Source organism: Protopterus annectens, chromosome 2.part1, assembly GCF_019279795.1.
Source record: "Protopterus annectens isolate FY-2018-M chromosome 2.part1, PAN1.0, whole genome shotgun sequence".
Classification (NCBI taxonomy): domain Eukaryota; kingdom Metazoa; phylum Chordata; order Ceratodontiformes; family Protopteridae; genus Protopterus; species Protopterus annectens.
In genome coordinates this window covers 1,421,193,939-1,421,214,210 of record NC_056729.1, presented here as the reverse complement: position 1 = coordinate 1,421,214,210, position 20,272 = coordinate 1,421,193,939, and the positions used below count along the sequence as shown (strand labels likewise).

General features: G+C 39.6%; 1 protein-coding gene across 1 annotated transcript in view; it reads left to right on the top strand.

The window, feature by feature from the left end:
* The window catches only part of CFAP99 (cilia and flagella associated protein 99), a 1,556,346-nt gene that overhangs the window by 386,728 nt on the left and 1,149,346 nt on the right, over positions 1 to 20,272 (top strand). Inside the window, exon 5 of the mRNA XM_044062893.1 lies at positions 1,580 to 1,692. Within this exon, the coding sequence (XP_043918828.1) occupies positions 1,580 to 1,692 (113 nt within the window). The remainder of the gene's footprint in view (positions 1 to 1,579; positions 1,693 to 20,272) is intronic.

Below are 20,272 nucleotides of genomic sequence, written 5' to 3'. Positions count from 1 at the left end.
CTGTGATAAAAACAAGAAAAACAGTGTCTGTCGGAAATACTTTATTAAAGCAAACAAATAAAGATGAGCGCTTTCACAACAAAATGTTGCTTCATCAGATAGACTTGCTATTCCTCAGCTTCCCCACTAATTAGCTGGATGTTATTCACTGTCTGCAAAATAATTATTTTCTAACTGACCCTAGCCAACAGAGAAAAACAAAATGAAGTATAAGAAAAAGAAACCTTAAATTAACAACTTCAATCTAAAATCAAATGCAGACAGAGATCATCAATAGTCAGGCAGAGAACAGCAAGTCAGACTAGCACTAACAAATAACAAGTCAGCTCTCCTTGTGGGTCATTTTAAGCTTAGCCAGTTTCCCTTTTCAAAGGTGAGAATCAAAACCTGTATCTTGTGTTTGTGAGGTAAATACTGTAAACATTATACCATCCCTACTGAGAAATAAAGATTCTACCTTATGGCATACTCTATTTCTTGTATTTATGTTTGGTGTGTGGAGAGAACTGTTTAGTAAGTGATATACTAATATTAGCAGTGAGTGTGCAAGCTACTGAGTCAACTCACTACATTAAATATTGCCTGTCTGTAGCATTTTATGTTAAGTAACACTCCAATAACTTTTGAGGCTTTTCCTACTGGTGGTATGCAGATTGAATAAAATTGATAAGAATACATTTTGTAATCTTATATTAATCTGTATTACATGCGTGCATTTTATTACAAAAAAATGAAGCAAAAACTTCCATGAGTAAGTAATACAAGTGACAGAAAGTCAAAAAAGCAATTCAGTTGTCATAGCACCCCCATGCCTCCTTCCCCGCCATGGAGGCCTTCCTACCTTTTCTTGATACAACAAAGCCCATGGTCATTACATTTCTAGGCAGAAAACAAAACAAAAAAACTTCAGTTTTTATTTTTTCATTTAAGTGAATATAGAATTTATTTAGTGGTTGTATGTACAGAGACTGCTCTGAAAAAAAAGCTACAACCAGTTGAGAATGAAAACTGCACCACTTATAGACACCTTTAGTTACTTAAGAAGCCCCAAGTTCACCGTGTGGCACAAATGACAAAAGCCTTTTCAAGCTATTGTGATTTTTGTTCTAAACTTATAAGCATTTGTATTACATTTTCTAATATAGTTATGTTGAAACACGGCCACTCATATTAAATGCCCCCTCTGCCATGTCTGTAGAAAACAAAAGGATTTCTATATGTGGATGTGGTATAGCTGGAAGAGTTCGAAACTTAAGATGCAGTGTAACAATGTCTAGCAGGTGCTACCAAAGTCCTTAAAAGCCGAGAATATAAATCATAATAACAGATCAAGTGTTGCACTGGTATTATTTTATTGTTGCTGTTTATCAATATCTGATGAATTCATGAAAACATGTTAAGGAAAAAGCATATATGAACTGAAACAAACAAAAGGTATGGTATTAGTAGTCTTTACTATTATACGGACTGAGTTTGTGTGATTTTAAAAAAGAAATAAGCATATAATAGATGTGACTTCCTATTGTAAGACTTTGACAAGTAATAGTTTGATAACCCTGAGGATTACCTTTTTGTTCAGTTTCTTAGGTTCTTTTTTAATGTCATGCACTTAAGTACGTGGATCCTGGATGAATGGAGCTTAATTTATGAAGCTGCTTATGTGAAGGAAACTTGGATTAATCCTCTGCTGAGGTATGCTAGAAATATTATATAATTATACAAATGTATGTGGTGCGTCAGTTCAGTTTTAACTGTAATTAGGATAAGATATCTAATTTTCTGTAGTTAAGGTTTAAAGTGTCAGATTCCAGATTAGACTTCTTTTGTTTTGGAAATGTGTGTGTGTGTGTGTGTGTGTGTGTGTGTGTGTGTGTGTGTGTGCACATGTGTGAGATTTGTGTCCAAAACATACATATTGATGTGATACTGGTTTTGATGCAACTACCTCAAATTTCCTATAATTGCTCCATGAGTGAATTGTATGTTTTGTTTTTCTTTCTTTAATTATATATGTAAACTACTTAAATGTATATAAACTACTCCCTTTGTATGTATGTATGTGTGTGTGTATACATATATATATATATATATATATATATATATATATATATATACATACATACATATATATATATATATATATATATATATATATATATATATATATATATATATATACATATATATCTATCTATATATATATATATATATATATATATATACACATATACATATATATATATATATATATATATATATATATATATATATATATATATACATATATATATATATATATATATGTGTGTGTGGGTGTGGGTCTACTTCTGATTGTCAAAAACTCACTTTCGACAACCAGAAGATCAAACCCATTTAAGCAACAGTGCACTAAATCGAAAGTGCACTTTTGAAAAAGCCGCTTCTATGAAGCGCATTACAGTGGGGATAATGACATATATCCTTTTCCCCACTGCAGTGCGATCTCAGAGTTAGTATATTTAAGTAGGGGGGCCCCTCACATGGGGGTGCAGGTGGGCTTGCCCCCCTGCAAAATACTGTTTAAAGTAGTTTTGTTTTGTTTTTTTCTGGTTCGGTGAACCGGCTTTTGCGAAATTGCACTTTCGATCTAGTGCACTTTCGCTTTAATGGGTTTCAGTTTTGCTTGATCGAGACTGTGAGATTTCGATCAAGCAACATAAACCCATATATATATATATATATATATATATATATATATATATATGAACTAAATGTTCTTGTATATAGTTATATTACATAATTGTACTACAGAGTCCAGGTTGTAACTGAAAAGGGTCTTTGGACAAGTCTACCTACCTGATTATTAAATAGAAATAATAATTACCAAAGATTTAGGGAGTTCAACACCAGAAGTGTTGCTCTGCTTAGAATATTGATGGCTTGAAACTAAATATACCTGAGTAGAAGTAGATAATTGTACTTAATATTCCCTCTGTGCCTGCTTTTCATATAAAGCAGATACTTATTTATGCATATTTTTCAGGTAGCTGTTTTGGACCCTGTGGGTCTATTTTCATTGCGGTTAAAAAAATTCCATCGGAACATCATTAGTTCAGAAATGTCACATATTTTGACATATAGTACAAGTAGTGGAAAACCACACAATGTAAAGAGATTCTATTTGTGTTTAGATCTTATATCAGCTTCTGTAGTGGGACCAAAAGACCAGAAAAGCAGTGTCAAATGAAAATCAAGATAGCAGTCTCCAACACAGCATAAGCTAGCAAAAGACAGATGTACCCACTTGTAGGGTCACTGACTTCTAAACACTAAGTGATATTTGTCAGTTCAGGACACTTGAATTTCTTTCTTTTTTTTGTTTTGTCTAGTTTTGGCATAGTCTAGAAACTTCAAAGAGTTAGCCAGATTTTGTATTAGTAGGAAAAGAGTTCAGTAATATGGATTTGTGTATAGGAGTGGATTTATTGTCACCACAGAGGAAATGGGATGGATTAATTCAGGAGTATTCAATGGTTCTTAAGCAGTATAGTAATCTCTTCAGTGCTCTTAATGCCAGATAATGGGCTAAGAAGAGAAGTCTTGCAGGAATAATGACTCAAATATCAAATTGCTATTATAAGCAATGTGGTACATTCGGTTACGGAGAGTCCACTTAGTCTTTACAGAGTTAGGTCGCACTGCTTCTTCTTTGGTGCTGCACTAATGAACTTGCTAATTTTAGCTTCAGTATCTAGATTTTTTTCTTTGTATTTTCTATGAAGTCTATGATTAGAATTTGGAGTGTATACTTGAAAATGGGGAACAGAACTTGTTTTTCAGTTTAATATTTTCTTTCCATTGTTGAAAAGTGAAACATTTTTAAAGGTATCCAGAATAAAATAAGTTTTAGCTTGAGTTTTCAACAAATTATAAGTGAGAGAAACAGTCCAAGATACATGTAGTAGGACAGTGTTACAGTGTTACCACTGCAGGGCAAAGAATACCACAGATGTGGGAATATTTATTAATTTATTTTATTTTATTTAACATTTGTTTACTGGCAAAGTCCGAATTGGAACAAGCCAATTTTCAGTGGAGGCCCGGGGAGAAATGCTCCAGATGCATGTCTTTGTAACATGGGAGGAAACTGGAGCACCCAGAGGAAACCCACACAAATGCAGGGAGGACATGCAGACTCCACACAGAAGGCACTCCAGCCAAGAATCGAGCCAGAGAACCTTTTGCTGTGAGGCAACAATGCTAACTGCTGCACCACTGCGATGTCCAATTATAGAAGTCTATTTATGTATTTTATTTATTTATTGACATTTGTTAACCAGGTTGGTCCAACTGAGCCAGGGGCCCATTTTCAGTGGATACCCAAGAAGAAAAGCTACATACTTATTTGTAATTATCAAAAACAACGCAAAATCATACACTAGATCAGTTTACAACAACAAATACAAAGATGACTCCACTATTATGTAAAGCTAAGAGTTTGTTACAGCAGTAAACAGTAGAAATTACAACAGAATACCATAAGCAAAATGCCCTTTCAGTGAATAATCATAGATACATTGTATTAGTGCCTTGGGTAGAGATAAAGTAGGATGCAAAAATATCAGATATTATGTCAGAGCTTGACATAGACAGGACAATGTCTTTTGCAGATAGTGTTTTAGTTCTAGTTTGAACTGGTACTTATGGGGGATATTTCTTATATTGAGAGGAAGAGAGTTCCAAGTATGAACTACAGAGTATTTGTAAAGGGACTTTCCAATATTTTTAGAAGGTTTATAGATGTCTAAAAGCTGTTTATCAGTTGTACGAAGCTGATGGTGGGGGTTATAGTGAGACACTAGATTTGAGATGGAGGGGCAGGAAGTGGGGTTATACAGGACAGAATGTGTAATATGTAACTGAGGAAGAAGTAGTTGATTAGAGAATTCAGGTTATTGTAGTGACTTGAGAGCGAGGCAGTGGTGGGATTTATAGCTGAGATTGGAGGCAAATTTGGCTATTTTATTATAAGTTTGCTCAAATTTGGAAAGAAGTGATGATTGGAGGTTAGTAAGGACAGAAGCCGCATACAGAAGACAGGGTAAAAGGAGAGACAGGGCTAGGGAGGGTTTAGTGGATGTTGTAAGAAATTTTTGATTATGGTAGAGGAGACCAAGTTTCTGGTGTTTTCTTTTATACATTGATGGATATCTACAGTATATCGAATTTTAGTTAATCATCGATAATGACACTAAGTAATTTGGTAAAAGGTTCAGGTTTAATGATGGTATTGTTGAGGGAGGTAATGGAGAATGAGGGTTTATGCTGAGCCATTGTTTTAGGAAGGAAAAGCAGGACTTTAGTTTTTCTAGGATTTAGTACGAGTTGGTTTTCAGAGAGCTAGGTTTCAACAGAAGAGAAAGTGTTTTGGGTGAGAACTAGGAGTTCAGGAATGCTATGGGCAGTGGTGATAAGAGCGGAGTCATCAGCATATTGTAAAAGTGTAGAGAGGTAAGTTGCAGAGTGTAGTTTGTTAGTGAATATATTAAACAGGCGGTGTCCCAAGATATATCCTTGTGGAACACCAGTGTTGACGGGAAGGAAAGGGGAGAAGACTGTTTGCTAATGTATGGATTGTTGTCTGTTGGATAAGTAGCTAGAGAACCAGTTTACAGAGGAAGTAGAGAGGTGAAGGTATGAGAGTTTTGTTAACGGTTTAGAGTGAGAGACAGTGTCAAAGGCCTTAGAGAGATCAAGAAATAAACAGGAGACAAGCAGGTTGTTATCAAGGGCCTCTGCTACTGTTTGGGTGAATAAAAGTAGTGCAGTGGATGTGCTGTGGTGGGGTCTAAAGCCATGTTGAGTGGGAGTCAGAAGGTTATTATCAAGCAGGTATTTGAGTACTGGACACACTTTCTAGAATTTTGGATAAGGGAGCTAGCATAGCAATGGGTCTATAGTTAGAGGATTAGTCTAACTCTGGTACTGAAGTATTTGAGTAGCTGAGTATAGACATACTTTTCTAGAATTTTCGATAAGGGAGATAGGATGTCAATGGGTCTATAGTTAGAAGTATAGTCTAACTCTGGTACTGAAGAGGTGCTTTCTGTAATGGCTTTTCTGAAAATACTCTGCAAAGGCTTATGGTCAGTATTGGCCAGCTCTGATTTATCATAAATGTACTCACAGAATTTATCACATCCATATACAGTGGTTAACATCTTTTTCTTTATCTGAGCATATCTAGTTTGTGTGTCTGTAAGTGTTCTTGAATCAAATGCTGCTGGTCTTCCCTGTTGTATGAGTACTGCTAGGAATCCATGTATGTACTTGCAGCAAAACTGCTTTAGAAATATAATACTTCAGAGTTTGTGTGTTAGTCACAGTGACCTTTATAGGTTCATAGGCATATGTCCTTTATTAGATCAGTGTTGCAGTAATGCTGACAGATGTGATATACCTTTCTAAGGATACCATATGACCAGATGGGTCTACTTCTAATAATTGAAAGACCAGTTACCTGAAGATGACTTTACTGAGACAACAACACCAAACTGTAACTTTACTGAACTATCACACTACCAAAGGTTTAACAGGGTGAGTATGCACTTAAACAACATGGGGAAATTTGACCTTTTCCCCAATGCAGTGTGATCCTGAAGTTGGTATAATTAGGTAGAAGAGGAGTGGGGGGTGTAGGGGCCGTAGCCCCCACCTGGGTGGGTTTGACATACTGTGGTGCGTTTCCTCTTTCCATGTTGGCCAACTGCATACTTACACTGTTAAATTTGGTGGTGTGATCATTCAGTAAAATAATGGTTCAGTGTTAACGTCTTGGTAAAGTCGTCTTCGGGTAAGTGATCTTTTGATTATTAAAAGTAGACCCGACCAGACAGTATAACAAAGATTAGGCGCTCCTTCTTCATGTGCCATACATCTGTCCTTAAACTTAGGCATGAAACTTTGTGCTGGTATTTAAGAGAAGTATGAGCACGACATTCTCAGAGTGATATTGCACCAGTATGGGAAGCAAGAATTTATTTTAAGCTTGATCTGTCTTCTGTATGAAAGGATCCAGTCGCCTTTAAGAGGGAAAGTTAAGAACTCAGTTGGGAACCCTTCCTTATTTTTGAACTTTATTCATGTCATCTAAGAGAGGAAAATGCCTCTGCAGTAGACAAATCCTGTTCAAAGATATGCATATCCAATGTTTTTGCTGCTTAGGACCTAAAACAGTAAACTACCTAATGTTTATTTTTAACTTGCTTGTATAACTGCTTTAAACTGCATAATATATAATAAGCTAAAAGTGTTTCTATTATGTAAATGGCTTTGTTTAAATTTAAATGAAGATTTGATTTTAAGGTACAAATACTGAATGCATTTAAATATTTTCCAGTTCTTTTCCACTGACAGAGCTGCACTGATGTTATACATTGTGGTGTTGGCATGGAAAGTATATGTCTGATGTTGTTAATCTTCTTCCCATTCTTCACTGATGGGTTCGGTTCTGAGCCCTCGGAACTGTGTCAGCCTAATACCAAGCTCGTGTACACCAAAAACTCTCGAGCTAAGCTGCTACCCACAATGCCCATCTCCCTGTTACCTCAGATCATGTTTGCCGCATAGCCACATAGCAGCGTTTCACTGAGCTCTCAAGCTAAGTGTTATATTTTATTGATAATTGTGTATTTTTGAACTTTTTATTCCCTAATTTAACTATTTTATTCTTATTATATCTAACTGGCTCTACCCATTGGGTATTTCTTTTACCATCATTGGTATGCCCTCTCCTTATACTTGTGATATCGCTTGATACCATCGTTGGTATCTTCTTTCCCTTTCTTCTTCCTTCTTACTTTCAGGTACTAGTAGTGTGTGAATATTTTGTGTGTTTATGGAAATGTCTGACAAAAAAGGGACATCGGGGTTTAAACATTACACCTCTTGCAATGGTAAACTCCCTAACAGTGACTCACACGATGACTGTGTTTATTGTGTGTGGGGTTTCTCACCTCTCTGTTAAACCTACTTGCCAGATTTGTCAAAGTTTTAGTCAGCGGACGCTGAATGAAAGGAAAAATAAATTGATTGTGAAAGGCCTTTTAGTTTCTCCTTTCTCAGAGGCACTTTCTGTGTCGGAGGTCTTAACTCCTCCAGTGAAGGACAAGAAACATCCCCATTCGGATCCTTCTTCACCAGCTGGTGATAAGGGCAAGTCTCACAAAGATAAGGCCCACAAATCTTCATCAGTGCACAGGATTGCTTCATCAGCTCCGACTATGACTACTGCTTCCGTTCTGAGCTCTGCTCCAATTGCCACATTGACAGAAGTCATGGACATTACAGGATTTTCAATATCTGAGCCACCTTTGGCACTGACCTCTATAGCACTGACCCTGCCTTCCATTTCAGCTATGGCTCCGACCATACCTTTGACAACAGCTATGGCACCGACTTTGCCTTTTACCACACCGAAAGCAGTTTCGACCTTTGGAACCGATAGCTTTGACTCTGAGTGCCTCATTGGCACTGAGTCCTTTTTCTACTCCACTGATTCCTTTACTACCTGTCTCCAAGTTAGAGACTACAGCACCACTAGCTCAGACACCATAGACCCAATACTCCCCTTCATTGGACCCATTCCTAGGTCAGATGTACAGCCCCTTTCTGGACCGACTTGACTCCCCTTCAGGAGTGTCCATGAGGTCCACCAGGAGTCTTTCCGAATTTGATGTGGTGCGCCTATTGGATCAGCTGTTGACAGCCAGAGGGATAACAAATGTTCCTAAGACTTACCCCCCTTTGGAGTTTGGGTCTATTTCTCCCAGGACTCTGATGTATACTCCTCCTTCGGATCTGTCAGTTCCAAAGCCCATTGTTCGGACGTCCTTTGTGGAAACCCATTCCTCGGTGCTGACAGTGACTCTCACTCTGGCTTCAAGGCCACCCCTTTGGGTTTCAGTTCCATCGGAACCGTCCCTTCCTCAGACTCATGATTAGGGGGGCGGAGTCCTCAGTCCTGAGCACGTTTCAGAGTGTTTTATCAGTTCTTTCCTCGGATCCAGGGATAACGTCTGCCTCGATCCTGCTTGAGGCTCCATCCTCGGGAGCGGGTCTGATGGAGCGGGGTCTGACCCCAGTTCCGAGGTTATCCTTCTCAGTTCCGGGCTCCCATTCCTCTTTGGGCAGGCCTGCTTTCTGGGTGATCACAATAAACAAAACATGCTGGAGGGATAGGTTCGTGACCCAGAGACTTCCTAGACTCTGGAATAGACTGCCCATACATGTCAAACAGAGCACCTCTTTGGCCCTCTTCAAAAGGAATCTTGATGATTGGATGGGAGAAAGGAAATTCACCCCGGGATCACGTCAGTCACCCTGCTAGACAGGGGTCCAGGAAAGTAAATAATGTGGGAAGAAATAGCCAGGGAATTATGGCTAGGCTTGTATAGGCCCTAGGGCCGATAGCCTAGTACCAACCTATGAATCTATGAACCTATAAGACAGGGTGCTTGCTTCAGGAAGCGCTCCTCCAATGTCGGAACTTCACCCTGCTCCCTCTGAGCTACAGCTACCACAGGCTACCTCCCCAGGACACCAAGAGCAGAAGCAGGAATCCCCAGTTTGGGGTTAACATCCTTCCAAGTCCAACCTCCTCGGAAAAAGGCATGTAAGAGGAAGCACATTGACTCTCCAAAGAGTCTTTGACAGAGGATATGGACTACAATGATGTGGAGGGGTCCCCACGGTCACCCCCTAATGATGCCTCCTTCAGAGGCATCCTGGAAATATTAAAACAGAGGGGTGACTGGAGGCCCTCTAACCCTTCCTCAGAGGAGTCCGTCTTCCTGCAAGCTTGTTGCTCTCGGCCTTCTACCTCTTGGGTGATCCCACCTGTTGATGAGTTAATCCAGCTCATCATGCAGCATGCATGGCAGAACCCTGACTCTACTGAGGCCATTCCCTGGAGACCAGATAAGATTCTCCCCCCCCAGAAGAGCACACCCACTGGTCCAGAGGTTTGACAGTTGACGCTATGGTAGTGGCGGCAGCCACTAAAAAGGATCTAGTGGAAGAAAGTCCTACTGTTCACCCACCCAACAGAGAGTCCCGGGCTGTGGACAGACTGGGGAAGTGAGTTTTTCTTCAGAGACCTTTGCTGTCACGTCCCTGAACTATTAGGCACATTTCACGAGACTCCAAAGAGATTTGATTACCAAACTTTCTGGAGCCCTTGTGGGTCATGTTTCTGATGGGGCACGAGACAAGGTGTCCTCTCAATTTACCACCCTTAAATCTATCTCCAATTTGTCCATGAGGCTGCTCTCCCATGCAACCGAAGGGGCGGCTGTGAGTGCAGGCATGGTCATGAGACATCATGTCTGGATGTGCATCTGAGGCCTCATGGACTCCTTCAAGTCCTCCTTTTTGAATGCCCCTATTGAACCATCCTCAAGTAAAGGACACACTGGCCAGGTGCAAGCAAGATGGAAAGACTTTGTCTGCCATTGGCCTACATTTTTCCAAGCCCCAATGTTCTTTTTCCAGGAACCAGTGGACTGGGAAAATCTGGCACAAGAAATCTCAAGGTCCTTTCCGTAACGCACATGGCGAGGATTACCCTAGAGGCAGAGGAGGTTCCAATGGTGGAAGACACCCCTTTAGAGGCAGAGGGGGTCCCCAAAACAAAGACTCCAGGGATTCTTTCTCTGGGTGGTCTTATCAACTTTCCTGAAACATTGCCTGATTGCTTTCCTCTGGAAGCTGTCGGGACTCGTCTTTCTCTGCACCAAACTGCCTGGCACTCTATCTCAAATAATTGATGGGTGCAGAGAATAATCTCCAGAGGCTATTACAGCTCTCTATCCTCCCATCCAAACCTTCAAAAAAACTTCCTGATGTTCCACCCAATCAAAGGGAAGAAGTGGCTTTAGAGATAAGAAAGCTGTGTCAAAAAGAGTCATCCAACCAGTCCCTCCAGACCAATACGGATCCAGTTTTTACTCAAGATTCTTTTTGGTGCAAAAAAAAGACTGGGGACTGGAGACCCATTCTGGATCTCAACCATTTAAACAAATCAGTGGTACAAACCAAAGTCTGCATGGTCACTATTTAAGCCATTCTCCCATTTTTATGGGAGGATGTTTGGATGTGCTCGATAGACCTCCTGGATGCGTATTACCACATCAAAATGGACAAATGCTCCAGGAGTCTCCTTTGCTTCTGGCTAGGAGCCAATCATTACCAGTTCCGAGCCCTGACATTCAGTCTCTCGATGGCCCTCAGAGTGTTCACGAAATGTCTAACAGTGGTGACAGCTCATCTGAGACTTCAAGGATTCCAGGTGTTTCCATATTTAGACGATTGGCTGCTTTCCACCCCCACCAAGCATCTTCTGACCATGGCCCTCCATTACACACTCTCACTAGCGGAGTGCCTAGGCATCACCATACGTTGGAAGAAACTTACAACTTACCCAACAGCTGGAATTTATAGGGGCAGTTTTCAGTACTCGAACATGCCTGGCATCTCTACTGGCTCACAGGCTTCAGAGGTTAAGATTGCAAGTATGTTTGATACTCTGTCAAAAAAAGGTGTCAACAAGGGAAGTTCTCCAGGCTCTGGGGGTCCATGGCTGCAGCCATTCTGATAGTTCCTCTGGCAAGGTTACACATGAGACTGTTGCAATGGCTCCTATTGTCCCAGTGGTTGGCAAATCTTCACCCCCTAAACTCACAGATCCTCATAACCAACTCTTGCAAGCAAGATCTCCTCTGGTGGATGAGGCCAGACACAAAATTTTTCAGACTTCTCAACCCAATGCCACTGTGATCATGGACGCTTCCCTGATAGGGTGGAGGGGGGGGGCATTTTCAGGGAAAGACAGTCCAAGGCACGTGGTTGAGCTTAGAGGCCAACCTGCATATCAATGTTCTGGAGTTAAGAGTGGTGCTGTTGGCGTTGCAGGCATTATATCCGCTCCTTCCATCGGGAACTATTACAATTCAGTCAGACAGTATGTCAATAGTCTGGTACATAAACAAACAAGGAGAAACCAAATTCTACCCCCTGTGTCGAGAGGCCATGAGAATTTGACACTGGGCGATAGCTTCAGACCGTTTTCTTATAGCAACACATATTCCAGGGAGTTCCAGTGTGATTGCGGACAGGCTGAGCAGATCCATCCATCCACACAGGTGGTCTCTCAATCCAAAAATGACAGCAGAAATTTTCAGCCGATGGGGCCAGCCATGCTGTAATCTTTTCACTTACCCTTCGAACAACAAATGCAGCAGCTTTTTTGCCCTCTTTCCTCCAGAGGGGGAGTCCCCGATAGATGCTCTGACTCACGGTTGGCCCACGGGTCTCCTCTATGCTTATCCACCAATTCCCTGGATACCCCTATTTTTAAAGAAAGCAACTCGGTTGAGATGCAAAGTGATCCTCATTGCCCCATTCTGGCCTTGTTAAGTGTGGTTCCCCTTCCTCCGGCCTCACCTGTTACAACCTCCATGGATCCTGGGCACTCGTCCAGACTTAATTTCTCACCCCCAAGGGTTGACTCTCCCAAACCTGTCCACTCTCAAGTTGACAGCTTGGTTTCTCCACTTCCATTAGTCACCAGGCAGGAAACCCTTTCCTTACCTGTTCATGATATCATTCTGGCCTCCCATAAGCCATCCACCAGAAAACTTTACAGAGATAAATGGAAAAGGTTTGCTCTTTGGTCTAAATAACGGATGCTAGATCCCTTTTCAGCTCTGGTCTCTGTTATACTTCAGTACCTTTCTGAGTTTTTTGAGACTGGAGCATCAGCTTCTACCATACTTGTCCATTTAGCAGCTATTCCCAATTTTCATAATGGATCAGAGGGCACTCCACTTATCTCCCACCCGCCTATGCAAGACCTTTCTCAAAGGAGTGTTTCACAGCAGACCTCCAATCAGGCATCCATTAGAGGCATGGAATCTCTCTCTAGTACTACAGTCTCTCTCTTTAACCCCTTTTGAGCCTGCTGCAAAATGTGATCTCAAATTCCTATCATGAAAATCTCTATTTTTGGTAGCTGTCACGTCAGCTAGACGGATATCAGAATTACAAGCCTTAGGCATCAGGAGACCGTACTTAATATTTCATGACAGAGTATCACTATGTACTAATCCATCTTTTCTCCCTAAAGTGATTTCTGATTTCTCTGTGAACCAATCCATTGAACTCCCAGTGTTTTTCCCAAACTATTCCAAGAAAGAAGAATACTGTCTATACTCATTGGATGTACATAGGCAACTACGTTTTTACTTAGGCAGGACTAAATCTATCCGCAAGTCAGATCAACTTTTCATTTCTTTCTCTGGTCCAGAAATGGGATATGCTGTGTTGAAAGTCACTTTATCAAAGTGGCTCAGAGATTGTATTGATTTTTCATATTCACGTACAAATGAGCCTAAACCTCACAATATCAAAGCACATTCAACTAGAGCTATAGCAACTTGTGTTGCTTTTCACTTCAGAGCTTCTATGGATGACATTTGCTTGCAGCCATTTGGGCTAAACCTCACACTTTCATCAAACATTACAAGTTGGATATGGTCTCCAGGGGAAGAGCGGCCTTCAGCTCAATGGTGCTCAGGAATGTTCTTCCATAAGGGCCACCCAGGTTTCTCAGGTAGCTTGGGATTCTGTCCCATCAGTGATGAATGGGAAGAAGATTAACAACATCAGATAAAGAAGTTATGTCTTACCATAACATTCCATCTGTATTGATCTTCTTCCATTCATCACATCCCACCCTCCGTCCCCCACCAAAGGCTTCTGGTGGATCTCATGGGTCCTTGTGGTGTTCTCAGGGTTTTTGCGCAGAAATGGCCTCTGCCTTACTTCTATATGTCTTATGCAAACTCGATCTGAGGTAGCAGGGAGAAGGGCATTGTGGGTAGCAGCTTAGTTAAAGAGTTTTTGGTGTATGCTAGCTTGGTATTAGGCCGACACGGTTCCAAGGGCTCAGAACGAACCCATCAGTGATGAATGGAAGAAGATCAACAACACAGATGGAATGCAATGGTAAGACATAACTTCTTTTTTTTTTCCTTAAGACAAAATGCAAAATGAAGGCATGGCTAATAGAGTGGGGTACAACAAGATCCAGAAGCATATACAAAACTGGAAAAGTCCAAGGACTGTATATATGCTGAAAAGTGATGAGTTAAGAGGCATGAGATATTCATGTGAAAAAAAAGAATGTTGATTTTTACACTACAAATTATATATCGATTACGTCCTCTTGTGAATAAATGTGTGCTGCATTCTTTTGTTAGCAGAGATAGACCTCAAATCCTAGCTCCCCTATGTATATGTGGAGAAATGAATTACTTCTGCAAAGCCTGAAAAAGATCTCAATCTGGTTTTATTAAGTAAGGTATGATTAAATTAATGCATTCCTCAACAGACTCAACCATGATATCGAAGACTACTTATCTGTCAGACTGTTATCCTGAAGACCATCAAAAGCCATTTGTCTTCCTTAAAAAAATTACTAAGAATACAAGTGCTTATAAGCTTTTGGCAAGAACCACTCCCAGCTTCGATTTTCTTTTGCTACTCAAGAAAAAAAAAAAGCAAAACAAAACAGAAAGAAGACACTTCCTTCTCCAGATCAGAGTTGGATGTCTCTGCTGAGGCTGTTGACAAGCCCACAGACTATATGACCCCTTTGGAGACCAAAGTAGAGCTGCTTTTAGCACAGCCTGTCTGGCCAGTCAGACAGCTGTTATGGCCACAAAGGGAGAAGCCAGACTTGTGATATCTGGAGAACAGGACTGTTTTCCCTGGATAATGGCTATCGAAGACATGCCAAGTTCCCTTATGAAGGTATGCCCAGGGTTAGGTCCTTCATATATGATTTCTTTAGAACCCCCCTCCCAAAAAAAAGAAAAAAAAAAGACAAAAATACATTTCATCTCCTGCTGCACCTGCACTCAGACATTGTTAACAGGAATGGCAGGACTTTTCCAAGAGACATTTTAAAGCACTTATGGCTTTAAAGCCCCCATATGTTTGCCTCTATACTCTATACCTCTATGAAGAGGAAGAGGAACACTTAATCTGAGGAAGATTATTCCTCAGTATCAGAATCCGAACCTTTGGACTACTCCTTTTACTCATACTCCCCTTTTGGTTATAAGTCTGAATGTGAAGACATCTTATCCTTAGACTCACCCACGAATAACTTTTTTTAGGGGACACCATCAAAAGATGATGCAACATTTTAATTGAGAGGGTAAATAACTCTCTGGATCACAGAAGAGGTACTACAAGACTTCAACTGTTCCTCCTGATTTTGAAGCCTTGGAAGACACTTTTATTTCAGCTTCTGTAGCTCCAGATTCTCAGTCACCCGCATCAAAAAAGACTGACAGGTACTTTAAAGTCCCTTAAGGTCAAACACCTATACAAAAACCCTACATCTGACCCTGCAGTTATTTCTACAGACCCAGACAAGCATTATCAACTGTTTCCATTCACTAATGTCCTACCGATCAATAATGATACTGATGGAGAAGTATGGAAAGAAAGTTTATACTTCAGCCACCTCAGCTTTCTGTGCTATTACTTATGAAACTCACATAACTAGGTACCTGTTATGCATTTTAAATAGTATGTCAAGCACATTCCTAATCTCCCGGACAGTAACTCTGGATCTTCTTTTCAGAATTTTATCTTTTCTGCTTCTTAGATTGTGTATCACTCCAGTAAATGTGCATATGTTATTGCAGATGCTTCATCTAGGGCAGTTCCACTGGGTCTGTTTTTAGAAGGGTTTCCTGTCTCAGATTCAAATCAAGATCTGAGAATGTCAAAGCCAACTTTATAGATGCTCCTTTTGATAAGGACTACCTCTGCTGAGATATTCAAAAAATTGGAAGAAAGGTGTACAGTTATGCTGGAGTTCAGACAATCTTTTCTTTCCCCTGTGACAAAATTTAAAAGAATTTACCCCTCCAAACCAAGTCCTTTCTATCATAAAAAAGAATACTCAGCAGAGTGACAAAAAAAAATCCAAGAAGAAATAGGAGGAAAAGCTCAAATCTGATTTTAGAAGAGCCAAAGGTGCGTTCTCATATAAACCTTCTAGCACCATCCCCTGCATCCCTATCGGCATAACTTCTTCCAAACCTCCAAATAAACTTTGTTAAACTTTCCTTCTTGAGATCAGTCACAACAGATTCTTGCAATTCCAACTTTACCTTCAAACCAACAACATTTGGTTCTGTCATTTTTGACCTTTTAGATCATGGTGAAATAGAACTTGCCCCCTCCCCCTGATTGGAAAGGAAAGGGATTGTATTCCAGATCTTTCCTTGTCACAAGAAATGAAGACAGCTGGGGACTAATTCTGGCTTTATCAACCCTGAACATTTTATTGAAAGTCCCAAAATTCAAGATGTTCAGAGTCCAGAATTTTTTCTCCCTTATTTTTCCATCACTTTTTTATTACCTTGAAGCGCAATCATTTTATTTGTTTATCATTTTTTTACTGGGAAAGTCCAACTGGGAGAGAGCCCATTTTCAGCAGAGGCCTGGGGAGAAACATTCCAGGCACATGTCTTTGGAATGTGGGAGGAAACCGGAGCACATGGAGGAAACCCACGCAGATGTAGGGAGGACATGCAGACTCCGCACAGAAGGCACTCCAGCCAAGAATTCAAACAGAGAACCTCTTGCTGTGAGGCAATAATGCTAACCACTGCTCCATTACGCCACCCGGCAATTATGCTTTTATTTCTATTGCTGTTCATCCAGATGACAGGAATTTTTTAAGATTCTCTGAAGTAGGATTTTTAAGTATACTGTTTTGCCTTTTAGGCTTTTCACTAATCTGAGAGCATTCCTAAAGTGTCAAGCCCCTGTTGTAGCATTCTGCCGAATCCAGGGTATCCATGTGTATCCTTATCTGGACAATTCCCTGATTCAAACCCTAACTCTATAGAAAATTATTCAAGATTTACAGTTCACTGTCAGTCTCTTCAGAAACCCTCTTTGCAAAAGGCTATTCATCCATATCTGAAGACACTGTATTTCACTGTTTGGATTTGGATAATAGGTTTTCATTCCTTTCGTGCACCTTTATTTAGGGGATCTGCTCCAGGCAGTAATGAAAGCTAGAAAACCTGCAACTAGAAAATTGTATAATTCAAAATGAAAAAGATTTTCTTTTTGGTGCCATATAACTGGACTAGATGTCTGCCGAGCAAGGATACCTTCTTTCTTTAAATATGTTTGTGAGCTGCTCAATTCTGTCTCAGCTTATGTTTCTATTAAGGTACATTTGTCAGCCATTTCAGCTTGATTACCCTTGGATCTATTGCTTTCTTCATGTTTTGAGGTCAAAAGACATTCTACACATCATCAGCCTCTCTCCACCCCCACCCCCACCCCCAGAAAATCTGTTCCTCTTCCCCGAGACCTAAATTATGTTCTTTAGAAACTAACTTTACAACTATATGAACTTACTTCTTCTGCATCTGTAAAATTCTGTGCATGGATAACAGTTTTTCCTGTAGCATTAACCTTTGCAAAGAGGGTTTCTGAGTTACAATCCCTTATGTCTATTCCATTTATTATGATTTTCCAAAAGGGCAGGATATCCCTTAGAACTAACCTTTACTTTATGCCTAAAGTGGTTCCTGAAATACCTCTGAATCAGGCCATACATGTTATTGCATTCTTCCCAAACCCTAAAAACAAAGGAGAAGGGATTATTGATTTGGTAGATGTGCACAGACAGCTAAGATTTTGTTTGGGCAAGACTAATCAAATTAGAAAATAAGATTACTTGTTTATTCCCTTAGCGAGTAAACCACAACATCTTCCAGGATCCAAACGGACCTCTTCAAGAGGGATTTCACTTGCCATTTATCTTTATTATTCTTTGCATGGAAAACCCCTTTAAGGACACATTAATGCTCATTCCACAAAGGCTGTTTGCTTCGTCTGATGCTTTTTTTTAAAAGGACTTAACTCCAAATCTATATTAGCAGTAGCTACTTGGCCCTTCATTCACATCTTTACCTAAGATTATAAAATTGTTGCCTTCTCTAGAGCCAAGACAGGACAGTATTTGTCACAATCATACTGCAAGGGTTACTAGACTCAAATTCTGTATTTTTATGCCATTCCAATGTACTTAAAGCTTTGGAAATCATCCATCTGTTAGCATTACTGCATATATTTGAACATGTACTATTGTGCAAGTTCTTTCACAACTGTACTTTACTAGGCATGTAGTCCAGGAGTCCATTGAGGTATCTAGCCCAATTTCACAATTTTCCCAGAGCATTTTCTGGTTAAGTAGTGTGTGTTCAAAGTCAGAGAGTAAGCAAATGAAGGCAGAAGAAATCTTACCCTTAATTCCAGAAAACAAATAGTTAATGACTGATAGCTATAATCCTCTTTGCTAACCTCCAAATCCATTATGCTTACTTTATCAGAGTCTAGAAGCTTCCTTAAAGGCAAAGTAATGTCTGACATGTTTTATATTAATTTAGCTGGATACTGTACCATTCATAGAAATCTTATCAATTGTTTGTATTTTTAGCTTCTACTTAAGCACTGTAGCTTTTATTTGTTCATATCTGGCTTCAAGCCTTCAGATGTTAAACTATAGACCATGCATTCACACTGGTTATGCAAATTTGACATTTACTCCTGTTCATTTTTGAATTATGTTAGCTCAGTTGTCTAAGAACATGACTGTGCCCTTGTTTGTTCTCAAGGCATGCCAGTTATACTGACTGCTCCATCCAGGCCTTCCACAATCCATACTACAGCTCTCTAAAATACCTAATGTGTAGAAGAAATACCAAAGGCTAGTTTGAGAAATCTTTATCTTCCTAGGGGTGTCAGTGGAATATTGAATCTTCATGCTTGTTTTATCAAGAGTAAACTTCCAGAAACATTTATTGGCATCTAATGAAAAAAGTTTTTGGCAATGGTCATAGCTGGCATGATCTCTTTAGCTGTTAGCAAAGGATAATACTAGTTTTGAATCACTTTGCTCAGCTCTCGGTTGCCTTTGTAAGTTGAATTTGCTTTGCATCAGTATTGTTAACCCATTCAGTAGGCTATGACAGATTAATATTTATATTCAAATTCTCTTTTAAAGTCTTGATCTTTTCTGTCCATTAGAACTACTGACACTTTTCTGGGAACAAGTTGGAGATATTTTGATATTGTATTTCCATTGCAGATATCCTTAGCCTAGCAAACAAATCTGCATACTTTTGCAAAATATCATCGCCTGTGTCTGATACTTTTAACATTGCTATCGATCTTCTCAGTTTGCTGATTTCCACGTGCTTGTTTAACTTAAGAGGCTCAAAGATCAACATTTGATTAGCATTAAAAGGAACTTTCTGGAAACTGAAGAAATTGCATTAAAAGCATTCAAGTTATTGCCTCTACAAATTTGCTAATGTCTCTGCCTGTATTTTCTGAAAACATTTTACTATGCCAAGTTTCTTACATGCCAAATAACCCATGATATCTGGTTGGTTCAATGTATTTTCCAAGGACACAACTTGAAATAGGTTTTTCATCTATTCTTGTACTCACATATTACCAGTTTCTCGGCTTTACTTTATGCTCTGAATGTGCCACTAAGTAAATGCTGAGTTAGATGCATCACCTTACAGCTTCAAAACTTTCAATGCAAATTCTGACAAAATATTACATTTTTGCTCCAGTATCTAACTTACAGTCATCACTTTGCCATTAATAATGAGCTTTTCTGACCAGCAGTCATTCTTAGTACTTCCTGTTCAATGTACTGCATTTTGTTCCAGCATTTTCTACATTTCCAGAGTGTCTACAAACATATCCTATTTTATTTTCATTGCTGGGCTCATTAATATGCAAACTGAGCAACACATTCATTTCTTAATATTACTGCAAAATGTTTCTAATTTTCACATAGTCTGCCAGTCTGATCAACTGGTATTTATTTTCTTATCTCATGCATGTAAAAATTGATTAACAGTACACACTTTCTTTTTTCATGCTTGTAACCACACCTTGTACACAAGGCATCAATTTTAACTGCATCTGTTTCCAGGCCACATCTTGAATGTCTTGCTGCTTTCTGTTTCTTCATTTCTGTTATAATTATAATTATTCTTTTTTCTCCAGTCTTGCTTTGTTTCTATCATAATTTTAATCTTATACAATTCCATTTCTTCAGTAAGTTCTTTGAACTGCATATTTATAATTTCACTTAAGCTACACACACATTCAG